The sequence below is a fragment of the Hippopotamus amphibius genome, chromosome 14 (assembly GCF_030028045.1).
Source record: "Hippopotamus amphibius kiboko isolate mHipAmp2 chromosome 14, mHipAmp2.hap2, whole genome shotgun sequence".
Taxonomy (NCBI): Eukaryota; Metazoa; Chordata; class Mammalia; order Artiodactyla; family Hippopotamidae; genus Hippopotamus; species Hippopotamus amphibius.
Window position 1 is genome coordinate 10,258,468 of NC_080199.1, and position 27,799 is coordinate 10,286,266.

Genomic DNA, 27,799 nt, shown 5'->3' on the forward strand with positions numbered 1-27,799 from the left:
CTCTGGTCCTGATGGGAGGCCCGCAGCACCAGCTGCTCCCTCCATCACCGCTGCAGAGCCCGTACCTGCTTCACCCTGAGCTGCTGTGTCCTCTGCCCTGCACCCCCCACCCCCTGTGTTTGCAGAAGCCGCTTTGGGGTTCATGCAGGAACGCACAGTGACCCAGCACCCGCTGTGGGCCAGACCCTGTGTGTGGGGTCTCCCTGCCTCCCTGGGTCCCTGAGGGAGCAGGTTACAGGCCGGAGGATTCCGGAAGTCTTGTTACATATTCGCTGCCTTTGTGGACTAACTGGACCATTTAACCCTCCGGCATACTGGCGTACTTGGCCCAGTTCTGTTGAACCTCTGTTTTCTCCTTAGCTTCCTTCCCGGGAGGTGGTTTCACGCGCATGGCAGTCACAGGATGGGCTCAGCTGTCAGTCTTCTTAGCGATCGCGTGACACTGTGGGCTGCCACGTGCCCCTCCATCGACAGCGCACCATCGGAAGGGGTGATTGCCTCGGCAGGTCATGTCTAACCAGCGTAGCAGGAAACCGCTCCTGAAAGCCATGCCTTTTAGCTATTGCTTGTACACACACCTGGGAATCAGATGTAAATGTAGTAATTTTCATATTCATTGTTTACTCTCTTATCTCCATTTGTAGGATAGTCTTTTTTCTCTGTCTGACTTATCATATATCTCACTTTAAGAAAAGATGAGGGCTTCCCTGGTGGCGCAGTGGTTGAGAATCCGCCTGCCAATGCAGGGGACACAGGTTTGATCCCTGGTCGGAAGAGCCCACGTGCCGTGGAGCAGCTAAGCCCGTGCACCACAACTGCTGAGCCCACGTACCGCAACTACTGAAGCCTGCACACCTAGAGCCCGTGCTCCGCAGCAAGAGAAGCCTGCCGCACCACAACGAAGAGTAGCTCCCACCCTCCACAACTAGAGAAAGCCCGTGCACAGAAGACCCAATGCAGTCAAAAATAAAATAAATAATCTTAAAAGAAAAGATGAACTTCCCAGCCATTAAAGCAATACATAGAGAATCACAGTGAAAACTTTGATACGTGTCACATCCAGGTGCTAGTTAGTCAAGAATGCCACGTAAACTAGACCAGCCCTCACCAGTGGAATTCTGTGTCCCTTGTTGCCATGAAACATCTGAAGATCAATTATTGGAGTGATCAGCTTGAAAGAAGCACACATTTTATATTGCTTCTTTGTCGCTAAGGTGGAGAAGGGAAGGGCAGTCGGCAGATATAGAAAGTGGCGGGGTGGGGAAGAAATGGTAGAAATTGCATTTTGTTTTCATCTTACCTGTCAACCACTCCTGAAGCAGTCTGCTTTCCAGGTTAACCCCCTGCACTGATTTGGTCTGAAGGGAGGAAAAGATAGCAGACGCAGCTTTCAGTGATTATCCTTGTGTCTTATTCTATCTGCCTGATGACTTGTAACACTGATTTCCCACCTTTCTTTCATGTTTCCAGTCAAATATCATGCCCTTTGAGCTGATAACATTTTCCAATTGAAAATCCACCTTGGGGACCTGGTCAAAGCAGAGGTCTCTGGAGCTGTGGGCGCAATGTGCTGAGTGACGGGCTTTCACTGCACATGGGCGTCGCTGGCTGCGTGTGGCCCACGGAAGAGCCACCAGTAGGTTCAAGCCAATCCAGCCTTCCCTTTGAAGCAGCTGACCCAAGTCCTAGACCAAAAGTGAAAAGAAAATCAGTTGTCAGATCAGACCCCAGGGACGCTGCACCGTTACAGGGATTATTTTAATAGATGGCCAAGTCTGATAAGGTTTTTGTTTTCTATTTCTAAGGAATTTTTTGTATTTCCAAAGTTTTGTTTAAATGTTTTTTAACATAAATCTTTTTTTTTTCCTCCCCCTTCTTTTAAGGTTGCTGGTGTCGTCGGCCGTGCAGACCTCCTGGGTGCCCTGTTTTTTCTGTTATCTTTCCTTGGCTACTGTAAAGCATTTAGAGAAAGTAAGCATGACATTTTCCCTTCTTAATTTTGCTGATTCTTCGTGCTTCTGTCCTGTCAAGCGGTGTTTTAACAGATGGGAAAGTATCGGTTTATATAAGTTTATCACTTTGAAGGAATGTGGGTCAAAGATGTCAGCTCTTTTTAGTGATGTCTGTTACTCTGTTGCTTTTTTAATAATACAAAGGTCATGCTTCAACGTTCACAGTATTCAGAGAGCATCTTGTTGGGTAGTGAAGCCAAGAGCGCAGTCATGATTGATTTCTGTGATTTTTATTTTCAGCAAAACTGAAGGGGGAGAAACTCATTTTATTTTTTTTATTAAAACCTGTTGGAGAAAAAAATAGAAAAATGGTAAAATGTATAGCCGTGAATATGTACCTGGACTATGAGGTTCTTACTTTTTTCGTCGTTGTGTTATTAATCCTTACAAAGAAAGTCATTGTTGTTGGAACCAATAGAGTTGACATGACCAGTTGTGTGTGTGTGTGTGTGTGTGTGGAGGGTGGGGAGATTGCCTGTGCATTTGTAGCAGTGCAGCAGTGCACTTACTGAGATCCGGTCCATCCCTGAATAACTCTGCGTTATATCGGTTCTGATCACCTCCAAGTCACATCATACCTTCCAGATTGTTTTGTAGTAAAAAATTGGATATGATGCCTATATAGATAGTATTTATACACGCTTATATAGATAGCATGTATACACGCTTATATAGATAGCATTTATACACGCCGGCCCCAGCAACGGTGCTATACATTCAACTTCTGTTATAAATTCAGTTCCCGACTGTAGAACTCTCTCTTTATATATCACAATCAATTTATATTTGGGGGGAAGAGGGGAAGAAAAGGGAAAGTGAGAGGGATGATCCCTGTGGAATGCTCGAGCAGGGCCGTTTCAGCAGACCAGACACTGATGTACGTGGGTTTCCTTGAGTCTTATCCACAGTATTTCTTAGAGTTTAGGTTCCGTCCCCTGCCAGGGTCTTAATGTTATTGTTCATGTGTTAATGCTTGTACTAGATTCCTCCCGTAAATTGATGTCTTATTCGTAAGGAAGGGCAGACCGCTCATTCAGGATTTTGTGTCTGCTGGGGCTGGTGAAGCGGGGTCACTCGGGGTTGGTAAACAGGGGCCCGTGTGCCAAATCCAGCCCCCAAGCTGACAGTGATTTTTCTTCCAGTTTTAAATGGTTGAGGGGGGACCCCCACAAGAACAGTATTTGGTGACTTATTAAAAGTTACATGAAATTCAGATTTCGGTGTCTGTATATAAAGTTTTATTGGAACGTAGGCACATCCATTTGTTTTTGCAGAGTTAGGAGTTTCCATAGAGGCCGCCTGGACTGCAGAGCCTAAAATACTGCCTTGTCCTTTACAAAGTTTGCCAACCCCTGGGACAGATGGTTGACACCATCCTAGTGGTTCCAAAAGGCTTTTTTTTTTTTTAGCAAAGATTAATAGGGAGTTTCCAGCAGGAAGTTTTTTTGTGTGTTTGTTTGTTTACTTATGAAGGTAGATGAGTTTATAATATAGTTGTGTAATATAACTTAATATAATAGTTGCCATTTATTGACTATCTACTGGCACGTGTATATACGTATATGTTTTTCTCATTTAATTATGTTATAATCTTTAACATTTAAGTATGTTACAAGATAAGTGGAATTACTTTCCCTGTTTTCCAAATGTAAGACTCAGAGTTTAAGTAACTTACCCAGGATCACACGGCTGTTTATGTCAGAACTGGGTTCACACTTTGAGTCTAACTCACTTCAAAGCCAGTGCCAACTACATTCTTCTGCTTCCCTGTACTCATGGGACCAGTGAGGCAAGCTTGTCAAAACAATCATTAAAAGTAAACAGGAGGTCCATTCAGTTCTGCTAACGAATTGTTAAAATGTTAGGTGTGATCATGACATGGAGGTATGTGTTAAAAACAATCCCTTTCTTTTAGAGACACATGCTGCAATATTTATGGATGAAATGGTATAAAGTCTAGGATTTGTCTCAAGAGTAATCTGAGAGGAGGCAGGAAGCATGTTGGCATTTAGTTAAAGCCAGACTGGCCAGGGGTCAGTGATCGTTGAAGCTCAGTGATAGAGAAATGAGTTCCTATATCGGCATCTCTACTTTCATATCTGTTTTTGGTTTTTTAGACAAGGTGTTTTTTGTTTGTTTATTGTTTTTTAATGCCCAGGTGAGTCACCAGATAAAGAATCAACAAATTTTAGTGACTTGCCTTTTTTCATCTTTAAAACATTGTGTTTAAGACAACCAGCTGACATATTTTGAAATATTTTTTCCCTTCCAACGTGGCGTAAAACAAGTGAATATTTAATGATTTAATAATTTCATTATGAAATTGGGAGGGAATTTAAAAAACCAAAATATAATAATATCGTTAACAATTAATCATGAAAAACCTAAACTATTAAAAGAAGCAACTGGAATAAATTTGCAAAATATTTGATACTAAAGAGCACAGGCAGTACATAAGTAATAAGGCAGACAATAAAATGCACACCTGTGGACTCATCTCCCAGTTTTAAACAATCACGTTTTCTAAAACGTGAACAAAGTGAAGACTCCTGCCTCCTCCCCATCTCCCACCGCCTCATCCCCAGCCCTTGGTCCACAGGGACTGTCCCTAAGGCCTGAGGTTCTGCCTCCCCAAGGTCCCTGTGGGTTTGGGAGAACTATTTAGAAGGTGAACAGCATCTCCTTCCTTTCGTCTCTCTCCCTGCATTTCCCAGGTGCTGTCCGTTCCCACGTTATTTTATGTGCTGGTTGGGCTACTTACCTTACTGTTTGCTCTCAAAGGTTCTGAGTTTTTAAACCAAGTTTACCTCTCAAGATATTCTGTCCTGAGGTGAACATGGACCACAGACAGATTCTTCACTAATGATTTGTTAATGTCTTTTATAAATTAATGGGAATTCCCCAGCAGATACAAAGCAAAGAATTAGTTAGATTATTTAAGTCCCAGTAGACCATTTTTCTTTATTTTTATTGTGGTAAAATAATGCATTGTGTAAAATCAACCACTTTAATGATTTTAAATGTACCAGTTCAGTGGCATGAAGTCCATTCATATGGTTGTGTAACCATCACACCATCCGTCTTCAGATGTTTTTCATCATCCCAAACTGAAACTCTGTGCCCATTAAACGATTACCCCCCATTCTCCCTACCCCCAGCTCCTGGCAACCACCATTCTATTTTCTGTTAACAAATTTGACTGTTCTAGGAACTTCATATAAGTGGAACCATACGGTATTTGTCCTTCTGTGTCTGGCTTATTTCACTGAGCATAACGTCCCCAAGGTTCATCCATGTTGGAGCAGGTGTCAGAATTTCCTTCCTTTTGAAGGCAAATAACATTCCATTATACGGATAGACCACATTTTGTTTATCCAGTCATCTGCTGATGGACATTTGGGTTGTTTCCACTTCGGGGCTCTCATAAACAGTGCTGCTGTGAACACTGGTGCACCCAATAGACCTTTTAGAAAGAGCAGTAGATAACTTTTCACCCTTTATGTTTTTTTCTACCAAAAAGACTTAGGCAGGACTGCAGACTCTTCTAGGACAGGCTATACTCTTTTGATGTTCTAGGTATTTATAGTTATATACCTAGAACATCTGTATAGAAACTATCCATAGTTTCCAAGGGTGGATTGGGAAGGGCCCGTCCTCCATCCTGTCCTGTACATCTGAACACAGGGCTCAGGTTGTATATCTCAAAGTACCTGTTCTCTCAAACCTGCGTCTCCACAAAGACACAGTGCAGGGGTGACTCCAGTGGCCCCACACCACCGTGTTCACTCAGGGCTTGGTCATACCCACACACTCCCCATCCCCATTTATTAATATTATTTTATCATACCACCACTTTTTCCTGTGGCTCATCGTTTTTCTGATGTGGCAGAGAGTTTGGGGACAGCGGAATAGAACAGCTTAAAGAACAGAAAATACTGGGGATAACTTTCCTTCTTGAGACTGAAAGTTAACTTAGCCAAAAGGCATGTCCAGCTCTTCTGGGGTTGGATTGCCCCACCTGTGATGATTGTAAAACTCTCGAGAGACACCCAGGCCCCAGGGATCTGGGGGTGGGGGTGGGGCATTGCACCAGCCCCTGCCATTTTCCTAGGTGATGGGAGTGGGAGAGAGGAAGGGGGGTTCATGTACTTCTCACCGTCCTGTTCATTATAAACAGTGGTATTATTTGCATTGTTGTGGGGGGTTTTTTGCATTTTATTTTATGTATTTGCATTTTATTGTTTGCATTGTTGTGTTCTTAAGTTGGCAATTAAATCTGAATTTGCATTTAGGTAGGATGACAACTTATCCATGGTTGTATTTTTTTTTTGAAGAAAATTAAAAATTGTCTTTTGGCTTTTCTCATAGACATCTCTTAAGTTTGGTGAAGTATCATTTTATTAATTTTAGCATATCCTTTCTTAAAGTAACTATCCCTATTCTGAATGGATTTCAAAGACATCAAAAGTGCTTTTTGAAGAAAGTGCTAAATGGTGATAGATTCAACATTCGGACACATCATTTAGGAGATGTAATAAAACTTCTCACAGCTTGTAAATATTGCTCTTGTGAAATCATGGAAAAATTATCAGGAGACTAAAAATTCTTCTAGCAAGTGAACTGATACATTTATTAGCCTCCTTTATTGGAGCGTTCTCACAGGATGGTGAAAACCTACAGACATTTCATATTCTTTCTCTGGTCCCTTTTACTAACCTTTTCTGTGTTCCAGTTCACAGATGTACATATTCTGATCTATGTATCATTTGTAAATTATAAAATTATTTCCAAGAGCCATCCACACAAAAGATAGATTTTTTGTTTTTAAGATGTATTTATTATTTATTTATTTATTTATTTATTTATTTATTTATTTATTTATGGCTGCGTTGGGTCTTCGTTGCTGTGCACGGGCTTTCTCTAGTTGTAGCAAGCGGGGGCTACTCTTCGTTGCAGTGCATGGGCTTCTCATGGCAGTGGCTTCTCTTGTTGCAGAGCATGGGCTCTAGGTGCGTGGGCTTCAGTAGTTGCGGAGCATGGGCTCTAGGTGCGTTGTGGCGCATAGGCTTAGTTGCTCTGTGGCGTGTGGGATCCTCCCGGACCAGGGCTCAAACCCGTGTCCCCTACATAGGCAGGCGGATTCTTAACCACTGTACCTACAGGGAAGTCCCCAGAAGATAGATTTTTAAAATCAGGCCTTTGGAAACTAATACCAAAGGTAAAAGTGCTTAATATATGATGTTTTGTCAATTAATACTTTGAATCATGAGAAATTGTTGAAGTATATTTTAGTACTAATGGAACTACAGTATATTAACTCTTAGTAGCAATGTAACCTTTCTTTTTTGGCCTAGTAGCATTCTTTTAACATTTATAGTATGTTTACTTTAAAATTGGAAAGAGATTTTGTAAAGAGATTGTAATAGGCCTTTAATGTTGAGTACGTAAATGTTTTCCGGAAAGCTCACCTGGAAATGTTTTGGTTTTGTTTGTTTGTTTCTTTCTTTCTTATTTTATTTATTTATTTATTTTTGAGGTACATCAAGTTCAATCATCTGTATTTATACACACATCCCCATATTCCCTCCCTCGCTGGACTCCGCCCCCCTTCCCCGTCCCAGTCCTCTAAGGGAAATGTTTAATGTTTGCACACCGATGGCAGTCGTAGGTGTGGCATCTGTGGAAAGCCTTTAAGGATATGAATAGATTTGCATTTGGTTGAGTTACTTAGAACAGTAAGAGGACAAAAAGATTGATTAGGAAGCCTTTGAAGAAGCCTTTCCGGTCACCTCTTGTTTACAGGCTGCCCCACCTTCCCGGGATCTGTTTCCCTGTGCACTTGAATCAAAAGGAGAGATTAAAATGGAATCTACAGACCCGTCCTCCAGGCTGGTACCACCCTTTGCAGCCACCCGCAGCTTATTTAGTCTTTGGAAAATGCAAAGCTGCAGAAGGTTACCTCTGCACACAGCCAGGCCTCTGTGTCGGGACCCGGAAAGTTATTATTGGCCGTGGACTTTTGTGTCCCCTCTGTGCTCTGACTGTGTGCACCAGCCCACGCAGGCTTTGAGTTACGGATCATAATCGTTTTTCTTGGGAGTTTAAAATCGTTGGTGGAGCACAGCCCTCCCTCAGCTGCACTCTCCGCATCTGAGTTGCTTTTCACTGCTATTTCTAGTGCTCACTCCCTGTTTCACATCACACACTATCAAGGGAACAGTTGACTTCTGCCTCCCAAGTTCATTGCTGGTCTGGAGGAGCACAGGGACCTGGATTCTTGAGAGAGAGAGACTTACACTTAGTTACTAGCTGGCTTGGGGAAGGCCCTGTGGCCCATGTCTTGAGAACTTCTCCGACCCCTCCCAACAAGGTCCTGTGCCCTGTAACCTCAGGACAACAGGGCAGGACACTGGGACCCGATGCTCAGCCCTGCCCGCCTTGCTCTGCTTGGCACCGAACAGCCCCTCCATCTGCCAGCCTCCTCCCTCCCCTCTTTCTCTCCCCCCCGCTACCCAACTCCCAAATCCCCAATCCCCCTTTGTCTCAATACCCCAGAACCAGCACTGAAGTCCCATGGCACCTTTCCCGGTCTCTGTCAACAGTCACTATGTTTTCAGCAACTCTTCTGTGTCTCAGATTTTCGGTCCTCCTTTTTCAACAGGCTAAGAACAGAGACTGCTTCTTTTATAGAGGACAACTCTCTGGAATAATTCTTAAGCATCATATGTTAATGTTCAACTTCATAAATGTGGTGGCTGAGAATCTTTTTTTAAGGTGATCAAGGGCTTCAAAACTAATAATACCTTCACAGAGAAGAAGCAGCAAGAACCCTACCCATTCATGATAAGACACTGTTTCTGATTCTGTTCTAAAATCGCATACAGGCTTGTCACTTTTGGTCATTCATTCTTTCACCAATGATTTATCAAACATTAAGGGCATCCTTGAACCGGACCCTGTGTCAGCCTTGGGGATACACAAACTAGAAAGACAGCACTTGCCCTTGAAGGCTTAGAGGTCAGTGTATTTTGATTGAAAGGAAGCTTCCATTATTCAGAGTGCTCAAGGAGAGGAAGGCATTGGTTCTCCATTCTCCCTGTTCACTTTTCCTCCCTGTGCCCAGAGAAGGCACTCGATAAGTATCCCCTTCTTTCCTGATGTATTTATGCAGAATTAATGACTGTGGCCTTGGGACTGCTGATTTCTTGTTTGCCCTGGAATGTGCATTTTATTATTTTTTTTAACTGAGATATAATTGACACATAACATTACATTAGTTTTAGGTGTACAATATAATGATTTGGTATATGTACATATTGTGAAATGATCACCACCGTCTAGTTAACATCCATCACCACACAGTTACAAAATTTTTTGTTTTCTAATGAAAACTTTTAAGATCTACTCTCTTAGCATCTTTCCTATGCACAGTAGAGTATTGTTAACTTTAGCCACCATGCTGTACATTACATCTCCAGAACTTATTACTTCTCTTATAACTGGAAGCTTGTACCTTTTGACCACTTGACCCATTTCACTCCTCCCCCTAGTATCTTCTCTGTATCTGTGAGTTCAGTTTTGTGTTTTTTTGTGTTTTTTAAGATTCCACATGTAAGTGAGGTCACACAGTATTTGTCTTTTTTTTATTAAACTTATTTCATGTAGAATAATGCCCTCAAGGTCTATCCATGTTGTCACAAATGGCAAGATGTCCTTCTTCTTATGGCTGAGTAATATTCCATTGTGTGAGTGTGTGTGTGTACATATTTTCTTTATTCATCTGTCGATAGACACATTGTTTTGGTGTCTTGGCTGTTGTAAATAATGCTACAATGAACATGGGAGTGCAGATATCGTTTCAAGGTAGTGATTTCGTTTCCTTCAGGTAAATACCCAGAAGTGGAATTGCTGGATCGTATAGTGGTTCTGTATTAAAATGCTGATTTCTTTTATCTACTCTATTAAATTTCCTCCAGTGCAGCAGAGCAGAGCCCTTGATACTAATGGACATTCAGGGGTATATATTTTCATTTGGGCTTTGAGATACCTTGAGAAATAGTCCCACGTCTTTCTTTTCCCCGTCTCATCAAGGTGGAGGGTAAAAAAAGCCACGGGACGTCGTGGCAGCAGTGAGTCCTTGCCCCCACTACTCACGTGGCCCACATGTTTGTAAGTGTGCGGCTGAGAATCAAAGCTCTTTTGTGGTAGAAGTTCAGTCCCGTACTTATTGGATACAAATAATAGTAAATGCTGTTTATTGTTTAAACTTATGTTTAAAGTGACTTGGTCTTTGTTCTTTTTGGATCTGGACATAAATTCAAGAAAGGTCTAGCAATTGTCTACTCATAAACTTGAAGTTTAAGAAGGGGTTTTTATAGAGAAACAGATTTAATATTTTTTATAAGGGAACAAAAAATTGAGTGCTCTGAAATTAATGATTTAACTAGTTAGAAAGCTCTTTCAGAGGATACATTTCTTTTTGATAACCTCATTAGCTTTCTTTATAGATGCAATGTCTGTATTATAAAGCTCTGGACAATTTTTAACTGCCTGAGTTTATTAACAAGCAATTCTGTGCTAACCTCTGGAATCCTGGCATTTTTAGAGAGTGAAAAAAAAATTTCATGTAACATTTCTGTCTGCCTTGTGTGTGTGTGTGTGTGTGTGTGTGTGTGTGTGTGTGTGTGTGTGTGTGTGCTTGCATAGAATACCTCCAAGCAAGATCTTTTAGAAGTCTTTTTTTAAAAAAAGAAAATATCCTTACAAAGAAAGGATAATTCTTAAAAAAAAAGAAAAAGAAAGACACTGTCAGATGAAGTTGATGATGTGCTTGTTATTTCTGAACACCCAATACAAAAATGAAACATCCTACCAATATTTCTCTCTCTTAAAGCCTAGTATTTTGGAGAGGAAACAGGTCATCTCTCTGTACGCTAAACTTGATAGAATAGCCAAGACAATTTCTCTTAGAAACTAATACCTTACATATTGTTTCATAGAAATTAGGATGAAGAAGAGAAATTTCATTAGTCTCATTTACAGTGAGGAGAAGAGAATCTTTTCAAGAGGGGAAGGAATTTTCTACATACCTGGAATAACCATTTTAAATTCTAAACTATGACGAAAGACGAGATCTCAAATCTCTGTTCTAAGTTCTTAAACTTTATTTGCTGTATCATTCTCCTTACCATAGTTCAGGCAGCTAAAACAGGATAACTCTTGACTCTTGGGATCTTATTTCCTCCTGTTTTCCACTCTGATTCAGGACGTGTTTTTCTTTGACTTAGAATCGCACGGCTTAACAGAAATTCGGGCAATTGTGTAACTCACAGAGTCTAGGACACTTGTTTTTTAGATTTGGGGTCGTTGCCATCTGCATTGTGACGTTGGTATTCACGTGTGTTCTCTTTTCTTTCACCTTCCTGTGGTTCGTACATTGCTCGATTCTCCCCCAAGCAGTCCCGTATTTCAGGACGGCAGTGTCTGGCTTCCCTCATTCTCCGGGTGGAAGCACCGCTTGTTTGGCTCCCACTTTTGGAACGAGGATCTGATGCTCATTGTGTCGCTCTGGCAGAGGGAGTTGGGGCCACCTGTCAGGGTGGAGTGATTCCCACGCACACACCACGATGTGCCAACTTCAAGGCGGCAGAGATGCCAGGCATCGAGTGGTGAAGAGGGTAGCTCCTATAATGTGATGCTTTTTCTGAAAGAAGAGCTTCTCGCTGGAAAGTGGTGCCAGATCCGAGGCGCAGTGCTTCATTAAACTGATCACATCTGTTGGCACTTGTGGGTGTTGGCACTGGCAGGTGTCTTTCTGTTAGTGCATTTGGGTTTTTTATCTTCCCCGCCCCGTGCTTCTTCCCCCACGGTCCGTTAGCCTTTGCCTCCGTTTACCTAAGCGATTAGATTATCTAACATAAGAGAGACATATACTGAAACAAGGAAAACATTTTCTAAGCCAGTCTTTATTAAGTTCTGGATTATAAAGTGTTGATGTTTGTGAATGCTGCACAATTACCCTAGAGCAAGTTGTCTTCTTAAGTGATGAGAGATGTCGCATGGTATGAGAATAGCTTTTTCGAGTTTTTAAAAAATTTTCCTCTCCTGGGTCATTGGTGCTTAAAATTTAGCAGACTGGATGGTGATGAGGTGGAGACCTCTGTCTGAGCCTGAGATGCTTACACGGAGCTGTGCACCACTTAGAATTCCCTATTTGGGGAAGACTTTTTTGAATAAAAATGGTCATAAATGCAACTGCACTGGAGGCGATATCTGCCTCTCTGGATTTATTTTTACTGTTTTTAACATTTAATTCTAACATTAAAACTAAAATAATCAGTTTCTCCAATGCCTTTTTAACATTACTTATATAATTTTTAAAAAACAATTTATTTTAAAAAAGAGTCTCTTCCATGTTGGAGAGTCTTCCATTGTGAGGAGGTTCAAAGACTAAACTAAAAGTGGGAAGACTTCTGGCTTTGTTCACATTAACAAATTACTAGCTTTTGGGTATTAAATTACATCTCATAATTGCCTTCAAAATATAGTAATATAATAAGGCTTCTAATAGATGTGGAAATAAATGAAACTATTGATGCAACAAATATTTATTGAGTGCCAACTGTATGCAAAGTAGGCTATTGTTACCTCTTTCAGGTATTAAAATGCTCAAAGTTGGGGAATTCCCTGGTGGTGCAGTGGTTAGGACTCTGCGCTTCAGCTGCGGAGGGCACTGGTTCGATCCCTGGTTGGGGAACTAAGATCCTACATAAGACTCAGTGTGGCCAAAGAAAAAAGCTCAAAGTTGGGAATAAAAGAATAGCTTGCATTAGTTACTAAGTAAAAACATATGAAAACACAAGTCCAGATTTATCTAGATTATGCTGTATATATGGGTAATTATTAGCATTAGTCAACCTTGGCAAATTAATACTCAAAGAAAATCTTACTTTGGGGAATTACATGAGTAAAACAGTGCTAGAGGTCTTATTGCCATAAGTCTGCTAGGCTGGGCTGTCCCCAGACTCAGGACCACTTTCTCCGTTGGTTACTTTTTATAAGGTCTTGATTGCCCCTGTACTAGAAAAGCACTTTATCAATGCTGCGTAGGTTGGCCTTGATTCATTATACACCTGCATATGACACATTTGTAAAGCGGACCCCTGTGCTTTATATGAAATAGTTTAAAAATACAGTTAACCCTTGAGCAGCACAGGTCTGAACTGTGCAGGTGCACTTAGAGGCGGATTTTTTTCAGTACGCACTTCAGTACTACAGGACTGGAAGCTGGTTAAATCCACGGATGTAGAACCGCGAATAGGGAGGAACATGGGGGGCTGACCATGAAGTTGGGTGTCGGGCCCTAACTCTCCAGTTCAAGAGTCGACTGTGTTAGTTACGCTCAGCTTTCCAGTTAGGATTGTGGGAAAACTGAAGTGTTGTGTGCCTGCTTAGTTTTATGGCTCCTGATAACATATCAAGGGCTAATCTGCTGGGGATTGGGGGAGAAAGAATTAGATTTAAATAGGCAACTCATTCCATATTTTCCAAGTTTTTCAAAGGTAGACTTGGAATACAGACATAGCCGTGCAGATCATTTCATATGTGAGCTAGGTCTCAGCACGTGGTGTAGACAGTGCTGTGCAGTGGGAACTACAACGTGAGCCAGTCAGGTCATCACAAAATTTCTAGGGGCCACATTATAAAAAAGAAACAGGTTAGGTGAATTTTAACAATACATTTTTAGCCCAATATATCAAAAAAATTATAATTTCAACATGTAATCAGTATACAAATGATGAAACGTTTGACATTTTTTCTTTCACGTGATGTCTTCAAAATCAGGTGCGTGTTTGACCCTTCCAGCACATCTCAGTAGCTATGAGGTGAATTTCAGGTGCTTGCTAACCGCCGTGCCTCCTCTCGGACAGTGGCGGTCTAGAATTTGGTTTTCTGAATGTGAAGCCATCACTGGGTTTACAGCTGACCCCTGAAATTGCCACAGTTGAGAAGGGACACTCCCAGTTAATAATCACCAAAACTGAGGAAACTTCTTCAGCAAAGAATCAGTGTCTTCATCTTTCCCATGTTTCCATCCTGGACATGTTTGAACAAAAATCAGAAATATAAGAGAAAATTAAAGAGTGAGACTCTCCCAGAAGAACGGTGATGAAGGTTTGCGGGGTGGAGGGGATCTGAGTCCCTGACAGAAATTTGGGGTTTGAGAAGTGTGGTGAAATTATGGGGTGAGATTAGCGAGAAGGCTATGAACCCGAAGGTTGTGTTTTTTATGTTCTTTTTCTGTATTTGATGGAATCTCTGATTTAGCCATCTAAGAAGAAATCCATTTTAAATTCCAGACAAGTAGAACGTGAACCCATCACTTTCACAGGCCTGTAGTAATTTAACGTTGCATTAATGGAGTGCTTTCAAGAGCAGTCCTTTGGGTGTTTTAATGGAGGAACTGGGATTTTTTTTCCCTATCCAAAACCACTGGTCCATGGGGGAGAGATTAATCCATGTTATAGTCAAGTAAAACACAAGCTAATTCAGTTTTCCTAGGAAAAGTGTAAAATAACCAAGGGACTTGCTTTTAATGTTAAAAACAGGGAACATTACATTGGGAAATCATATTACGTTTCGTTAAGAGATGTGAAGACAAATTGTGGGAGTAGAAACTTAAAAAAATCAATCCAGGTAAAGAGGCGAGGAGGGGAGAGGTCCATTTGTTTTTTGTTTTGTTTTTGGCTGGGCCGTGCGGCTTGCAGAACCTTAATTCCCCGACCAGGGATAGAACCTGTGCCTCCCGCATGGAAGCTCAGAGTTCTCACCACTGGACCACCAGGAGAGTCCCTCTGCTTGGTTTCTCGTGAACTACTGAACCTAATGCTTAGTAGACGTGAAAACAAATGGCCTACAACACCACCTCCCATGCTGGGCCTGGAGGTGTGGGGCTGGTAGGCACACCAGAGCCAGGGTGAGGGGTGTCTTTTATCCAGTGGAAGAGACTCCATGGTAATTAATGGGTTCTTTTATAATTAAAGGTGTCTATTTGCATGTAAACCGCTGACATGGGAAAATCCTGGAAGTGGTTGGACGCAGGCTCGGGACGATGTGTTACAGGAGGAATGGCTAAACACATGTACACCGAGATGGAGGGGACAAGCCTTATGGTGTCATCCTACATCCATCACTGTCGTATGTCACCAGGCATGGGCTTCCCCATGCTCTGCGTGGTGCCTTGTGAGTGTGACCCTTGTGCTGACCTGCTAAAACTGGTGAGGCCTTTCTCGAAATCATATCCTAAAAGGAATGAACTGACACGTTAGCTTTAGGGTTATTTTGGTCGTGTGTTTTTTTGTTTTTAAAGCCTTGGCGTCTATGAACACTTGTCCGCTAATGATTGCTAGCAAATATCCAAAGAAAATAATAAATTCCTTGGACTTCCCTGGCGGTCCAGTGGTTAAGACTCCACGCTTGCAATGCAGGGAGCGTGGATTTGATCCCTGGTCGGGGAACTTAGATCCCATATGCCGAGGGGTGGGGCCAAAAAAGATAAAAAATAAAAATATATAAAAAATAAATTCCAATAAATATATAAACACTGCAATGCAATCATGTCTAATGTAACAGGGCTTTGTTGTGGCTCATAATTGTCTTCTCTTGGTATTACATATATAATGTAATTAATTTCTACATGTGAAATTATCCTTAGTTTGCTTGATGGAACTAAATATTCCAATATACAGTGGTTTTCAGTAAAGAGAACTTGGCTTCCAGGCACTGTGTCACATGGGCTATTGGAGAGACACTGCTCTAGGGCAGTGGGAGGCAGGGGGGAGGCAGATGTGGGTTCACTCTAAGAAAGCGTATTAAACAACCCAAAGTTAAAACCAAAATGGGCTGTCATGGAATGTGACACCCATCACTGAAGTTTCTGAAGGCAAGGGCACGTGGCCCCCTGCTGGAAGCGTCTTAGAAGGGATTCCGGCCTTTCCATCACTGCAAGGGAGGTCGTAGGCGCAACCTCCAAGAGTGCTTTGGCTATACCTACATTGTGGTTCTGTGATTTGTCACTTCCTTGCCCCTTCCAGTAGATAATCAGGTGCTGCGGATTCTGGAGCTTGGAGAAGTGGCTCCAGCGAGCCAGGCCTGGTACCCAGGATGCAGCTATAAGCAAACTTCCCATCTAGGGTGATGCTCCTCGACCTTTAGCATCAGAATCACCTGGAGGGATGTTCAGAGGCTTACGACTGGGCTCCACCCTCAAGTTTCTGAGTCTGAGGTTCTGGGTGGGGCCTGAGAGTCTGCCTTTCTTACAAGATCCAAGGGCTGGTCCATGGACCAGACGCTGCGAGTGCTACTGATTACATGCAATGGTCTCAACTGGACGTGATGCCCTGCCACCCCCCAGGACATCTGGCACAGTATGACGTTTTTGGCCATCACCACTGATGGCCGGGAGTGCTGTTGGCATCTCATGGGTAGAAACAAGGGAGGCTCTGAACATCCTACAATGCAAAGAATTGACCCATCCAAATGTCAGCAGTGCCGAGGGTAAGAAACCCCATCTGGGGAAAATATAGAAAATCAAGCATTTGTAAGAAAGTGTGAGAAGGACGTAGTGAAAGATTGTGCTGAGGGGAGTTTAGGTGCTACTGCAGAGTCTAACTTAATCTAGTTAGGGGCACCGAGGTGTGTGAGACAGACTGCTCTTGGGCAGTCAGGCGTGCACACAGTAGGACCATTTGCTGTTGTTCTAACTGTGAATAAAACAAGTGAATCAGGAAGGAAGGCTGTGCAGGAGTAGGGGGTGGGTTGCACAGCCTAAGTGACCTTTGACAGCTGAATAAGACGGCAGGATTCTGCCGGGGACATTCTAGCCTAAGAGAAGGGAATGCACAAAGCCCAGTGAGAGCAGGTTGGCCTGTGTGCCCGGAATATAGACCCAGGGAACCTGGAGAGGCTGTGTCGCCCTTCAGCAAGGCCTTAAATGCCGTTCTCAGCATTGGGACCCCTTTATGGTATCGGCAGCAGGAAGGCTCGGAAAGGCTTAAACAAGAGTGTCCGTTGTATTTTATGGGAAGTGGAAACAAAATCACTGAGGCTTTAGTGTTTATTGATCAGTTGGCCTGGTGAAAAGCCTTCTTCAGGTGCCTCAACTATACAGCCAAATAAAACTTTTCTATATTCTATCAATTCTGCCTGTTTGTATGTTAAACCTGGAAATTTCATATCCGGAGATTCCCATGAAAAGCTGAAAGTGTCAGGAAATGTTGGCCTGTGTGTCCTTTTGCTTGACTTCCCAATCCGCCCACCCACTGTGGCCTGTTTGTGACTGAGGACATTCTCTCCGCCAGCCAACTGGGCCCTGTGCAGCGTGGGGATCAGTCCTGCTCAGTTTGTTGAGAGTCCACAGGGCTCGGCTGGGTGCAGACCCTCGATATTTTGAGAGGAGTCTCCACCCACACGTAGAAAGTTCGAGGCTAGTGGCACTTCCCACCCCAGACCCCATGGCTGTTCCAGGCAGGGAGCCCAGGACTTTCATCCTGGGGCTTTGCTGATGATTCTTACGTGTTCATTCAGGACCTGCATCTCTCTCTCTCACACACACGCACACACGTATACACACACACCTTAATTGTTGGTTTCTTGCTCAAGCAGCTTAATGAGGACCAAGGTATATCTTTTCACTGCATAACGAGCTTGTCACATTTTGGTGTCAAGGTGACGGATCAGCCAACCCTTTGGCTACTGCATCAGGGCCCCATTGGAGACCCTTCCCCTTGAACCTGGGGTGGTTTTGCTGATTCGTGTGCAACAAACATTGAATGCTTTCTGTGGTCCCAGCACTATACCAAGTGATTTTTTTTTTTAACATTTAGTTTTTAGTATGGCTTTTAATACATGCACATAGTTAAGAAAAGTTAGACGGTATGAAAGGTTATCCAGGGACTTCTCTGGTGGTCCAGGGGTAAAGAATCGGCCTTGCAATGTAGGGGATGCCGCTTCCCTCCCTGGTCAGGGAACTAAGATCCCACATGCCACGGGGCAGTGAAGCCTTCGTGCCGCAACTAGAGAGGAAATCCCGCACACCACGGCTAGAGAGAAGCCCATGTGCCACAGCAAAGAGCCCGCATGCCACAGTGAAGATCCTGCGTGCCGCAACTAAGACCCTACACAGCCAAAAATATAGGCAGATAGAAAGAAAGGTTATCCAGTGAAAAGGAAGGCTTCCTCCCTCTCCAACCCAAATTTTTTTTCTTAAAACTGTTTAGAAACTACTGTGGTTGGTTTCCTGTGTGTTCTCCAGAGATGTGTTTTGCATTTACAAGCATGTTTATCTCACTTTTAACACACATGGCCAGGTATTTCTATAGATGTTTTCTCTCAAGTAGGGGATATATAGGTAATGTTGCCCCCATTTTATTGATGACGTCACTGAGACGGTTAGTAAAAGTAACTTGCTCAAGGTCACATGGTAAATAGCAGAGCTGGAATTTCGACCAGGAGTTCCGGTTTTAAGCAGAGGTGACCCAAGATTGATGGGCAGCCCCTCTAAGCAGGTTCACTTTGCCCCGCCTCAAACTCAGGGGTCTTTTTAATTTTTATTTTATTTTTGATTAATATTTTTAATTGAAGTATAGTTGATTTACAATGTTGTGTTAATTTCTGCTGTACAGCAAAGTGATTCAGTTATACATATATATATACACTTTTTTTTTTAATATTCTTTTCCATTCTGGTTTATCACAGGATATTGAATATAGTTACCTATGCTGTATTAGTAGGAACTTGTTGTTTTTCCGTCCTATATGTAAAAGCTTGCATCTGCTAATCCAACCTCCCACTCCATCCCTCTCCCTTGGCAACCACCAGTCTGTTCTCTATATCCATGATTGTTTCTGTTTCATAGATTGGTTTTGTGTCATATTTTAGATTCCATATATAGGTCATGTCGTATGGTGTTTGTCTTTCTCTGTCTGACTGACTTCACTAGTATGATCATCTCTGGGTCCATCCATGTTGCTGCAGATGGCATTATTTCGTTCTTTTTTTTATGGCTGAGTAATATGCCATTGTATATATATGTACCACATCTTCTTTTTCCATTCATCTGTCGATGGACAATTAGGTTGTTTCCATGTCTTGGCTATTGTGAATAGTACTGCTATGAACATAGGGGTACAAAACTTAGGTCTTTCTTAAATGTTTGTTCACCGTCTACCTTGATGAGGAGGTGAGGGCATCGCAAAGAAACAGAGAGGAGCATCACATGTGCCCTTTCCTCTCCTGAGCAGTTCAGCTCTGGCCCCCGAATTGCATCCACCACCCACCCACCGGTGGATAGCAGACCCTCCCTCCTCAGAAGGCCACTTAGGGACCATCGGTTATTACTGGGACTCAGCCGCACCCAGGCTGCTTCCTACAGCGGCCACATTTCTAGTGATGCTTTGGCCTCCCATTGATGCTTGAGTGTCCGTGCAGGTGGGCTCAGTGGTCCTGCATCCTGCATCCTTCAGAGCTGTTCCACTCTGGGGGCAGAGCGGGCGTTCCTAAGCCACCAGGGGCTCACCTCAGCCCAGACTCCACCCAGAGACACTCTCAGAGCGGCGCTGGACTCCGACGCTGGGCGTTGTTGAGATTCTCAGAGCAGATCAGGCGTTCCCCCCACCCCCTGTTGTGACAGCAGCAGCGACCACTGAGTCCTGTGCCACCAGATGCAGTGCACACACACCAAGTGGGTATTCTCGGCACAACCTGTCAGATGGCCTGCTGGGTGATCGGCAGGGTGGGAAGAAGGACCTAGCCCCCTGGGAACGCTGCCTTGAAGATGTCTCTGTGGCCAGGGCTGCATTACAGTGCCTTCCAAAGGCTCTGGGCACCTGCTGGGGTACCCATGATTAGGGGATCATGTGCCACGTAGAGGGTGCTGTCTAACCAAAAATGCAGGTCTCACACACTCGCCCACAAAGGAATGCTGTCTGAAGACCAAACTCTGTTTTTAAATTGTGGCTATTGAAGGTGCATGCTTGGAATTTTAGTTCCAGGTGTTAACAAGATGGAGCTATGTTGCCTGACTTTTGTGTTTGTCATTTCTCCTAACTGGCAGCTAACAAGGAGGGGACACATTCCACGTTCTGGGTGTTGCTGAGTATCCTTCTGGGAGCGGTGGCCATGCTGTGCAAAGAGCAAGGGATCACTGTGCTGGTAAGACCCCAGGCGCCGTCGATGACCTCCTCTGCTGCACCCCATTGCCGGCCTACGGTTCTAGACCTTTCTGGACCACTTACCTGTGCTGTCATGCTCCTGGGAATCGACTGTTTTGATTGACTCTCATTAGAACCTATGGACGCGGAGAGGGGACCGTTCTTGAAAAGCGATGATTAGCCCCCTTGCAGGGGTCCTGGGGAAAAGAGAGAAAAACAGTGCTGTGGCTTTTCTGGGATGCCCTCATCTTTCGGCAGTGCTAAATACAGCAGTGTTCTGACCCCACCACTGCTGCTGGTCCTGATTAAACATGCATTGATGTGTGTCATGTTATACCCAGTTTTGCCCGGAAATGTCAGAGAGGAGAGGGCTCTGGAGAGAACAGGTGTGCACCTCCTGTGTCTGATCTAAGTTGAAGCCCCAAAAAGAGAGAGGCATTGAAATGCACTTTCCTTTTTCTGCATTCTAGCCAATTTCCTGCCTTACGTTATTAGAGGGAAACAGACCTTAGGGATGTGAATGGATGTAGAGAATTGGGAAACAGAGAGGTGAGGTGTGTGTGTCTGTATAGGAACCCATGGGAAAAGAAATTTCAGTCTGAGCTCTTTGGGGTTTGACACCAGCCGAGGCAAATGTCAGTGGTTTTATTGGGCTTGGTCTAGAAGATTACTCTTAGCTAGCTAGGAAATGGTATAGGAACAATTACGGTGCAAAGATAGTTGAAGTTCACGAGTTATTTTTTAAACGTTTGCTCTAAACCAGTGTTTTTCACCCTTGGCATCATTGGCATTTGGGGCCGAATCATTCTTTCTCGGGGGCGTGTCCTGTGCATCGTAGGATGTTTATCAGCGTCCCTGGTCTCTACCTGCTAGATGCCAGAAGCACACCCCCTCCCTCAGTTGTGACAATCTAAAATGTCTCCAGACATTGCCAAGCCCCCTGATGGGGGGGTGGGGGGGTGAACAGAATCATCCTGTGAGACCCACTCCCCTAAACCCTTGTTGTTTCAAAGTGTGGTTTTGGGGGCCAGTAGCAACCGCACCATCTGGGAGCTTATTAGAAATTCATGATCTCGGACCCCACCCCAGGCCTGCCGAATCGGAATCTCCATTGAACAAGGCCCCCAGGTGACTCCTACGTCCATGAATGTTCAAGAAGCACTAAAAAATTAGGTTTAATTTACATGAATAAAGATATGGTGAAATCGAGCAGTTTTCAGAAAATCTGACTAGAATATGGACATGATGAATTTAAATGGGAAGAAGGAGGGAGAGCCAAACAGTTTGGCTCAGTCCTCTTGATGGCATGACCCCATCAGCCCCGGGTGACTGTCCTGTAGTTCACAGGCAGAAAGACAAATGGTGTAAGAAGACAGTGCAGCTCAACAGGGAGCTTCTGCCTTCTAGAAAATGGTTCACACCCAGGCAGAAATGGTCCTCTGTGACCCACTAAAATCATGCATCGCATGGGTGGATAAGATTAGGATTCTGTGAAATGATTAACCCAGCACTGGCCCGTGTATTGGGTAATTAAATGGCTCCCAGCATTTATGGGAGAGGGTTAAGTAGGGATGTCACCCTTGCTCTGAAAACCACAAATTACCACTGGCTTCTGATGATTTAGGATCTTCTTTGCCACAAAGCCTCATATTAAAAAGACCCACGTCATCGAGGGGCAGCTGGAACCATCTACGCGGTGTATATTCTGACCACTTTACCTGGTTCCGGCAGGGAGTTTGGCTACATGACGTTGCCTGCAGCAGCCACATTTGTAGAAAGTCCACTGCAGGGTAGAGAGTAGAGTCCAAGGCCAGATGAACCTTCAGCCTGTAATCATAGGTGTCAGCCCTTCAAGAGCAGCTGTCACCTGCTAGAAAGGACCTATCGTGTTGCTACTGGAAGCTGTTAGCATGGGTGGAGCTGCAGTATCACACTGCCAGGGGCCAGTGGCATCACATAATTGAAGTTATTTGTCATCCCCCTAAAAGTCGTGGGCAGCAGTGGCTGTCTGCCACACAGACCAGCCTGGGCCAGGCTGGCCAAGGCTCTGCCATCTTCAGGGTGTGGCTTCCAGTGTCATTCTGGACATCTCCATCATCCCAAGCGTGGAGCGTGCCCTGTTCTATAACCAGACCTCCAAAATAGCGCGTCATCACTTCTGCTCACTTCCTGTAGGCTGGAGCTCAGTCATGTGGCCGCAGTTCCCTGCAGGGCTGGCTGTGTGCCCGGCAGGAAGGGAGGGCTAGTGGACAACCAGCCATGTGAACCTGGGAGGTCTCCGAAGCCCCACCAGAGACTATAAGTTCTGCTCCCGCTCTTCCACGGCATTTGCCCAAACCAGGCAGCACCTGAGGTTCCTGAAGTGTGATTACTTACATGGCTGAGTTTTCAAGGTTGGTGGCTGCCTTTGTCTTCTTAGGCACAACTACTGCATAGGTGTTGGCTCTGTTACAACTAAGGGACGCTTTTATAGTAAAGGAAAAAAAACGGAAGAGGGGCCTCTGCAGAACTTCACCTGGGAACCCCAGGGTCTAGCTCTCCTGCATCTGATAGTACTCTCCTATGCAGACTATGAAACTGTCACTAACAGGGATTTACTAGATAATGAATTTAATATAATACATTACCATGAGCTAATTTCATAGGAACAATAGGATTTTTTGGTTTTGGTTTTACAGCTGAAGAGGTCATCTGCGATGATCTAATCCAGGACATTCCTTGTCTAGATTCAGCAATAAAATTGTGAAGCATAATTGCTACCTAATCAGAGTTAGGCTGTCCCATCGCTGATTCCTTGCTTTGCTTTCTTAGGGTTTGAATGCTGTCTTTGACATCTTGGTGATAGGCAGATTAAATGTTCTGGAAGTGGTCCGGAAGGTACTACAGAAGGGCAAATCATTAGAGGTGAGTATCTGCTTTTGTCTCCAGCCCAGACATGGAAAATGTCAAGTACCAGCTGATTTAAAATGTCATTTTCAAAGTATTTCTCGCGACTTTGAATTCTAAAATAGCCAGCCCTTTAAAGCACGGTGTCAGTGCGGTTCAGCCAGAATTGCTGCACATTTGTACCTGGCGCGGCCACACTTTTATTTGAAAACGCTGTGACCTCAGGGGCCTTGTGGTGTCCTTTCAGAACCCTGGCGTGCTCAGGACTGGGGGCCTCCTCTTCAGGATGACTCTCCTGGGCTTGGGGGGAGCAGGGGTGCTCTACGTGCGCTGGAAGATCATGGGCACTGGCCCCCCTGCCTTCACTGAGGTCGACAACCCCGCCTCCTTCGCTGACAGCATGCTGGTCAGGGTGAGTCCCGAGTCTGTCCTCCACTGGGTCCTCTTCTTTGCCCACCAGATTCCCAGATCTTCCCTCCCTCCACCTCCTCCTCACCTCCCTCCCCAGCACACCCACAAAAGCCCCCATAAGTGGAACAGCTCCACGTGTGTTTCCTCTCACCGAGAATGTTCTAGGATGAAAGCAGGTTTTTATTAGGGCATCAAGAGGGTATAAACTCTTCATATTTCCTTTCTAAACAAAATTAAAGAGGAGTGGTTTCTTGCCAGCCTCCTTAAATTGTTGCCTAACTCCATCACTTTTGTTATAAAGGAAATTGACACGACGCGGTTAAAATAAAATATAGCCAGATTGGTGGTATCTTTTTTGGGGGGGGGGGAGGGGGGGCACGCCACACGGTGTGAGGGATCTTAGTTCCCCAACCAGGGACTGAACCCTCGCCCCTCTGCAGTGGAAGCAAGTTGTCCTCACCACCCCCTGATGGTCTCTTTTAAAGTCTAATGGTGTCCAGACTTTCTTGTAAAGGTTTGCTTTTTCTAAAGGCAAGGGTATCTTAGCCGTGCCTTCGGAGACAGAAAGTGAGGACCGTAGGACCCTATACTTATGTTGTCAGGCACATGGGCGACCCCTGGACCTCAGATTTCCTGGGTCACAGACTTTGGGCATCGGTGAGTAATCAGCATGTAGTGTCACCAGAAATATAACAAATGTAAAGCAGCGTCTGGTGGCTTTAATGTATTTTTATCTATTAAAAATCTCAATGCGTTTAATAAACTGCAAACTACAGCCCCGTGCCCAGTGCAGAATATGGCAACATCTTATTTTATACAACTGCTCTCCTTGGATAGAAAGCTATGAATGCCTCCAAAGTGAAGCTGGGATATATTTTTTTCCAAGTTCAGTATCAAATAAATGTTTGTTTTTCTTTTGACTGACAGGCCATAAACTATAATTACTACTATTCATTGAATGCCTGGCTGCTGCTGTGCCCCTGGTGGCTGTGTTTTGATTGGTCAATGGGCTGCATCCCCCTCATTAAGTCAGTCGGGGACTGGAGGGTAATTGCTCTAGCCGCACTCTGGTTCTGCCTAATTGGCCTGATATGCCAAGCCCTGTGCTCTGAAGACAGCCACAAGAGAAGGTAAGAGGGCGAGCTGAATTTTAACTTGCACACTGGGTTGAGCATTTTGCTAAATCCAGCACGGATCGTTTTAGCGATTTTGTGGAAGTAATGTCTAAGGATCTTTATTTCAAATACATATTTATGGCCAGGATGAGTTCTGTCCACTTGGAATCCATGGCGGGCTTCAACTAGTGGGGACTGAACTTGGGGGAGGGGGTACAGATGACTGCTGTATCTCTCCCTCCCTCTTTCCCCGTGAAGGCGCATTTTGAGATCCTTTTCGCCGTAGGTGGTAAAGAGTAATTTATGGTCAGAACTGAGAGTGTAATTGATGTGTGTTGTGCCCATTATTTCACAATTCTCCTTCAGAAAACCCTAGTGGATGCTACAGTGGTCCCTTCTCTTGTTATTTGGGACAAAATAAACTGCCACCCCAAAGAGACTATTCTTTCTCCTCCAAAAAAAAAGGTCATGGAGAAGATAATTGGGAGAAAAACAAATGTGTTTTGAGAAAGAAAACTATTTAAGGTGACTTCTTTTAAGCATGTGTTGATGGAATTAGATGAGTAATTTCTCAAAATAAATTCAGTTTTAAGTTTACCTGTAGCTTAAATTGGTTCATAATTCTGCAGGGCAACAGACCGTGGTCCCAATTCACTATACACGTGCAGCAGGATTTTTCTAATACTAGAGGCACAGGGTCTGGGAAGGAGCCGCCAAATTTGACCTGGCTTCTTTTTTTTTTGTTTTAATTTCATTGACGTATAGTTGAGTTAACAGTGTTGTGTTTAATTTCTGCCGTGCAGCAGAGTGACTCAGTGATACATGTCTATAGTCTTTTTCACATTCTTTTCCGTTCTGGTTTATCACCGGATATTGAATACAGTTCCCTGTGCTGCACAGCAGGACCTTGTTGTTTGACCTGGCTCTTGAATTCATCCTCTTACATCATATGGGCCATTGGGAATGACTGTCTGCTTCCAGACATGTTCCGTTGCTCTCAGCTTTCTTTTTACTTGACTGACGTTTGTGACGGAGCACCCAAATGTATTAGTTTAGTTCAGATTTCATAAAATTTAAACGAGTTAAGTAGGATTACTTCTGTTAAGTGTGGGAGGGAGGGGACTAAATTGGTCTAATTGGGACCAGTATCCACTGAGCTATTCAACGCCTACATGGTTTGAGGTACATTTGGGAGCAGGTGCGTCCATAAGGCCTCACAAAGGAATCATTCTAACGTTATTCCTATGGATTCTGTGGCTTGTAGGTTTTATCCTTATGCTTGTCGCTAAGTGCCGCAGGAAGACGTTTCTATTTTATCCTAATGCTGCCTGGTTACACCCTCTCTGCTGATGCCATCTCTCCGTTGCTGGCGGGAGAAAAGCAGGGGAGTGGTTTTCACCGTGAAGTTAATGTTGAGTGGGACGTTTTTCTTGAGAGGCCTAAAGGTAGCCGCTCTAATTCCTTGTCATCTTCCAGGATTCTCACGCTGGGCCTGGGACTTCTCATCATCCCGTTTCTTCCCGCAAGTAACCTGTTCTTCCGGGTGGGCTTCGTGGTGGCGGAGAGGGTCCTGTACCTCCCCAGCGCCGGCTACTGCATGCTGCTGACTTTCGGATTTGGAGCCCTCAGTAAACATACTAAGAAAAAGGTATCGGCCCAGAGAGGCAGTGCCATTCCTGACCAAGACGATGGGCGGATGTCACTAATGACGTTTCCCACGTCCCTCTCTTCTTAAGAAACTGATTGCCGCTCTTGTCCTGGGAATCTTACTCATAAACACACTGAGATGCGTGATTCGCAGCGGTGAGTGGCGGAGTGAGGAACAGCTTTTCAGAAGCGCCCTGTCTGTGTGTCCGCTCAATGCCAAGGTATGTTGGCTGCCACGTTTTAAGTTCGACAGCTGAGTGAGGAGAATATTTACCTTCACACAGAATCCGGCATATGACCTTGATCACATACTTGGGGTTTTTCTTTTTCTTTTATTTTTTTTTAATGATTTTGACAAAATTTATTAAAATTGCGCTCAGCCAAAACAATTCAAAAAAAAAAAATCATTAAAACCAGACAACGTCAGTGAAACAGCAGATTACCTAAACAAGTTTTTACTCATATTCCAGTTGGTCCAGTCACGGGTTGAGGTGGTGGAGTGAAGGTAACTGCCACATCCAGGCTGGGGTCGAGGGAGGCCCACAGTCGAACCATGTAGAGCACACTTTTCAAAACACGTGCCCCAACCTCCTCCAGCCTATAACTGGAAGATGGTAATACCTATGAGTGGACAGCAGTTTGGTTCAGGAAGTTGAAAGGATGCTGTATGTTTGCAGTAGCACACATTTCTATCACCCGTGGCTTCTCAGCTTGGGATTCTTTTTGCCAGATTAGGTAAAAATAAATACATAGGCTTCAAAATGGGCAGTGTTTTTGTTGACACTGTCTGGTACGAATTTGTTTCACTTGTATCCTTGATGAGGTCAATCTCTTCACTTACCCAGCTGTGCCTCTTTGGACAAAAGTGTTTTAAACATTCAATGCCCTTATCTGTAACAGGGGGACCATGCCTATCTCCTGGGTTTGTTGTGAGGCCTTAATGAAATGTGGCCTCTGAAGTGCCCTGACATGATGCTTAGAACATAGTAGCTGCTGCAGAAATGTTTGCTTTCATAGCCTCCTTTTAGTTTTGGTTGTCCCATTAAATGAAAAGAAGGGAATGATGCTTGCTCAAAATGGGAGGCCAAGGAGTTCGCTTAGAAGGATTCTCTGTTAGTATAGATCATTATTAGTATTAAATCATGGTGCAGTTCTCTTTTGGTGTTGTCAGAATTGGAGCTTCCTAAGATGCTTAATTGTGATGGGGGTGGGGGGAGTAAAAACTCAGTGGAGTTCTGTCTTATTTCCACATTCTCTGTTTGAGAAAGCAGTGATTTCAGGCAAAATTATATGAAGAAATCTAATGAATAGTTGTTGTCTTACTGTGACCCGGGAGTGAAGGATAGTATAAAAGGTGCTGACTCCTTGTTTGTCTTTTCCTTGGATTTAAAAAAAAACCAAACTTGTTCATGTTTTATGGTTAAGAGGCTTAGATAAAAGAGTAAATTACTTCAAACTTTGATTGTTCATTTGATTTGCTGACCTAGCCATTTATTTTATGCTACTAAAAATAAATTGC

General features: G+C 43.9%; 1 protein-coding gene across 3 annotated transcripts in view; it reads left to right on the plus strand.

Moving 5' to 3' along the window:
* Positions 1–27,799, plus strand: part of TMTC4 (transmembrane O-mannosyltransferase targeting cadherins 4) — a 61,622-nt gene that overhangs the window by 14,443 nt on the left and 19,380 nt on the right. For 2 of the 3 annotated variants that reach the window (XM_057707332.1, XM_057707333.1), the window contains 7 exons: positions 1,884–1,971; positions 20,125–20,222; positions 23,033–23,125; positions 23,355–23,519; positions 24,446–24,648; positions 26,110–26,281; positions 26,370–26,501. In XM_057707332.1, coding sequence (XP_057563315.1) covers positions 1,884–1,971; positions 20,125–20,222; positions 23,033–23,125; positions 23,355–23,519; positions 24,446–24,648; positions 26,110–26,281; positions 26,370–26,501 — 951 coding nt within the window. Of the gene's footprint in view, positions 1–576; positions 1,784–1,883; positions 1,972–20,124; positions 20,223–23,032; positions 23,126–23,354; positions 23,520–24,445; positions 24,649–26,109; positions 26,282–26,369; positions 26,502–27,799 lie in introns of those variants that run through there. The other variant, XM_057707335.1, reaches the window with a different exon arrangement.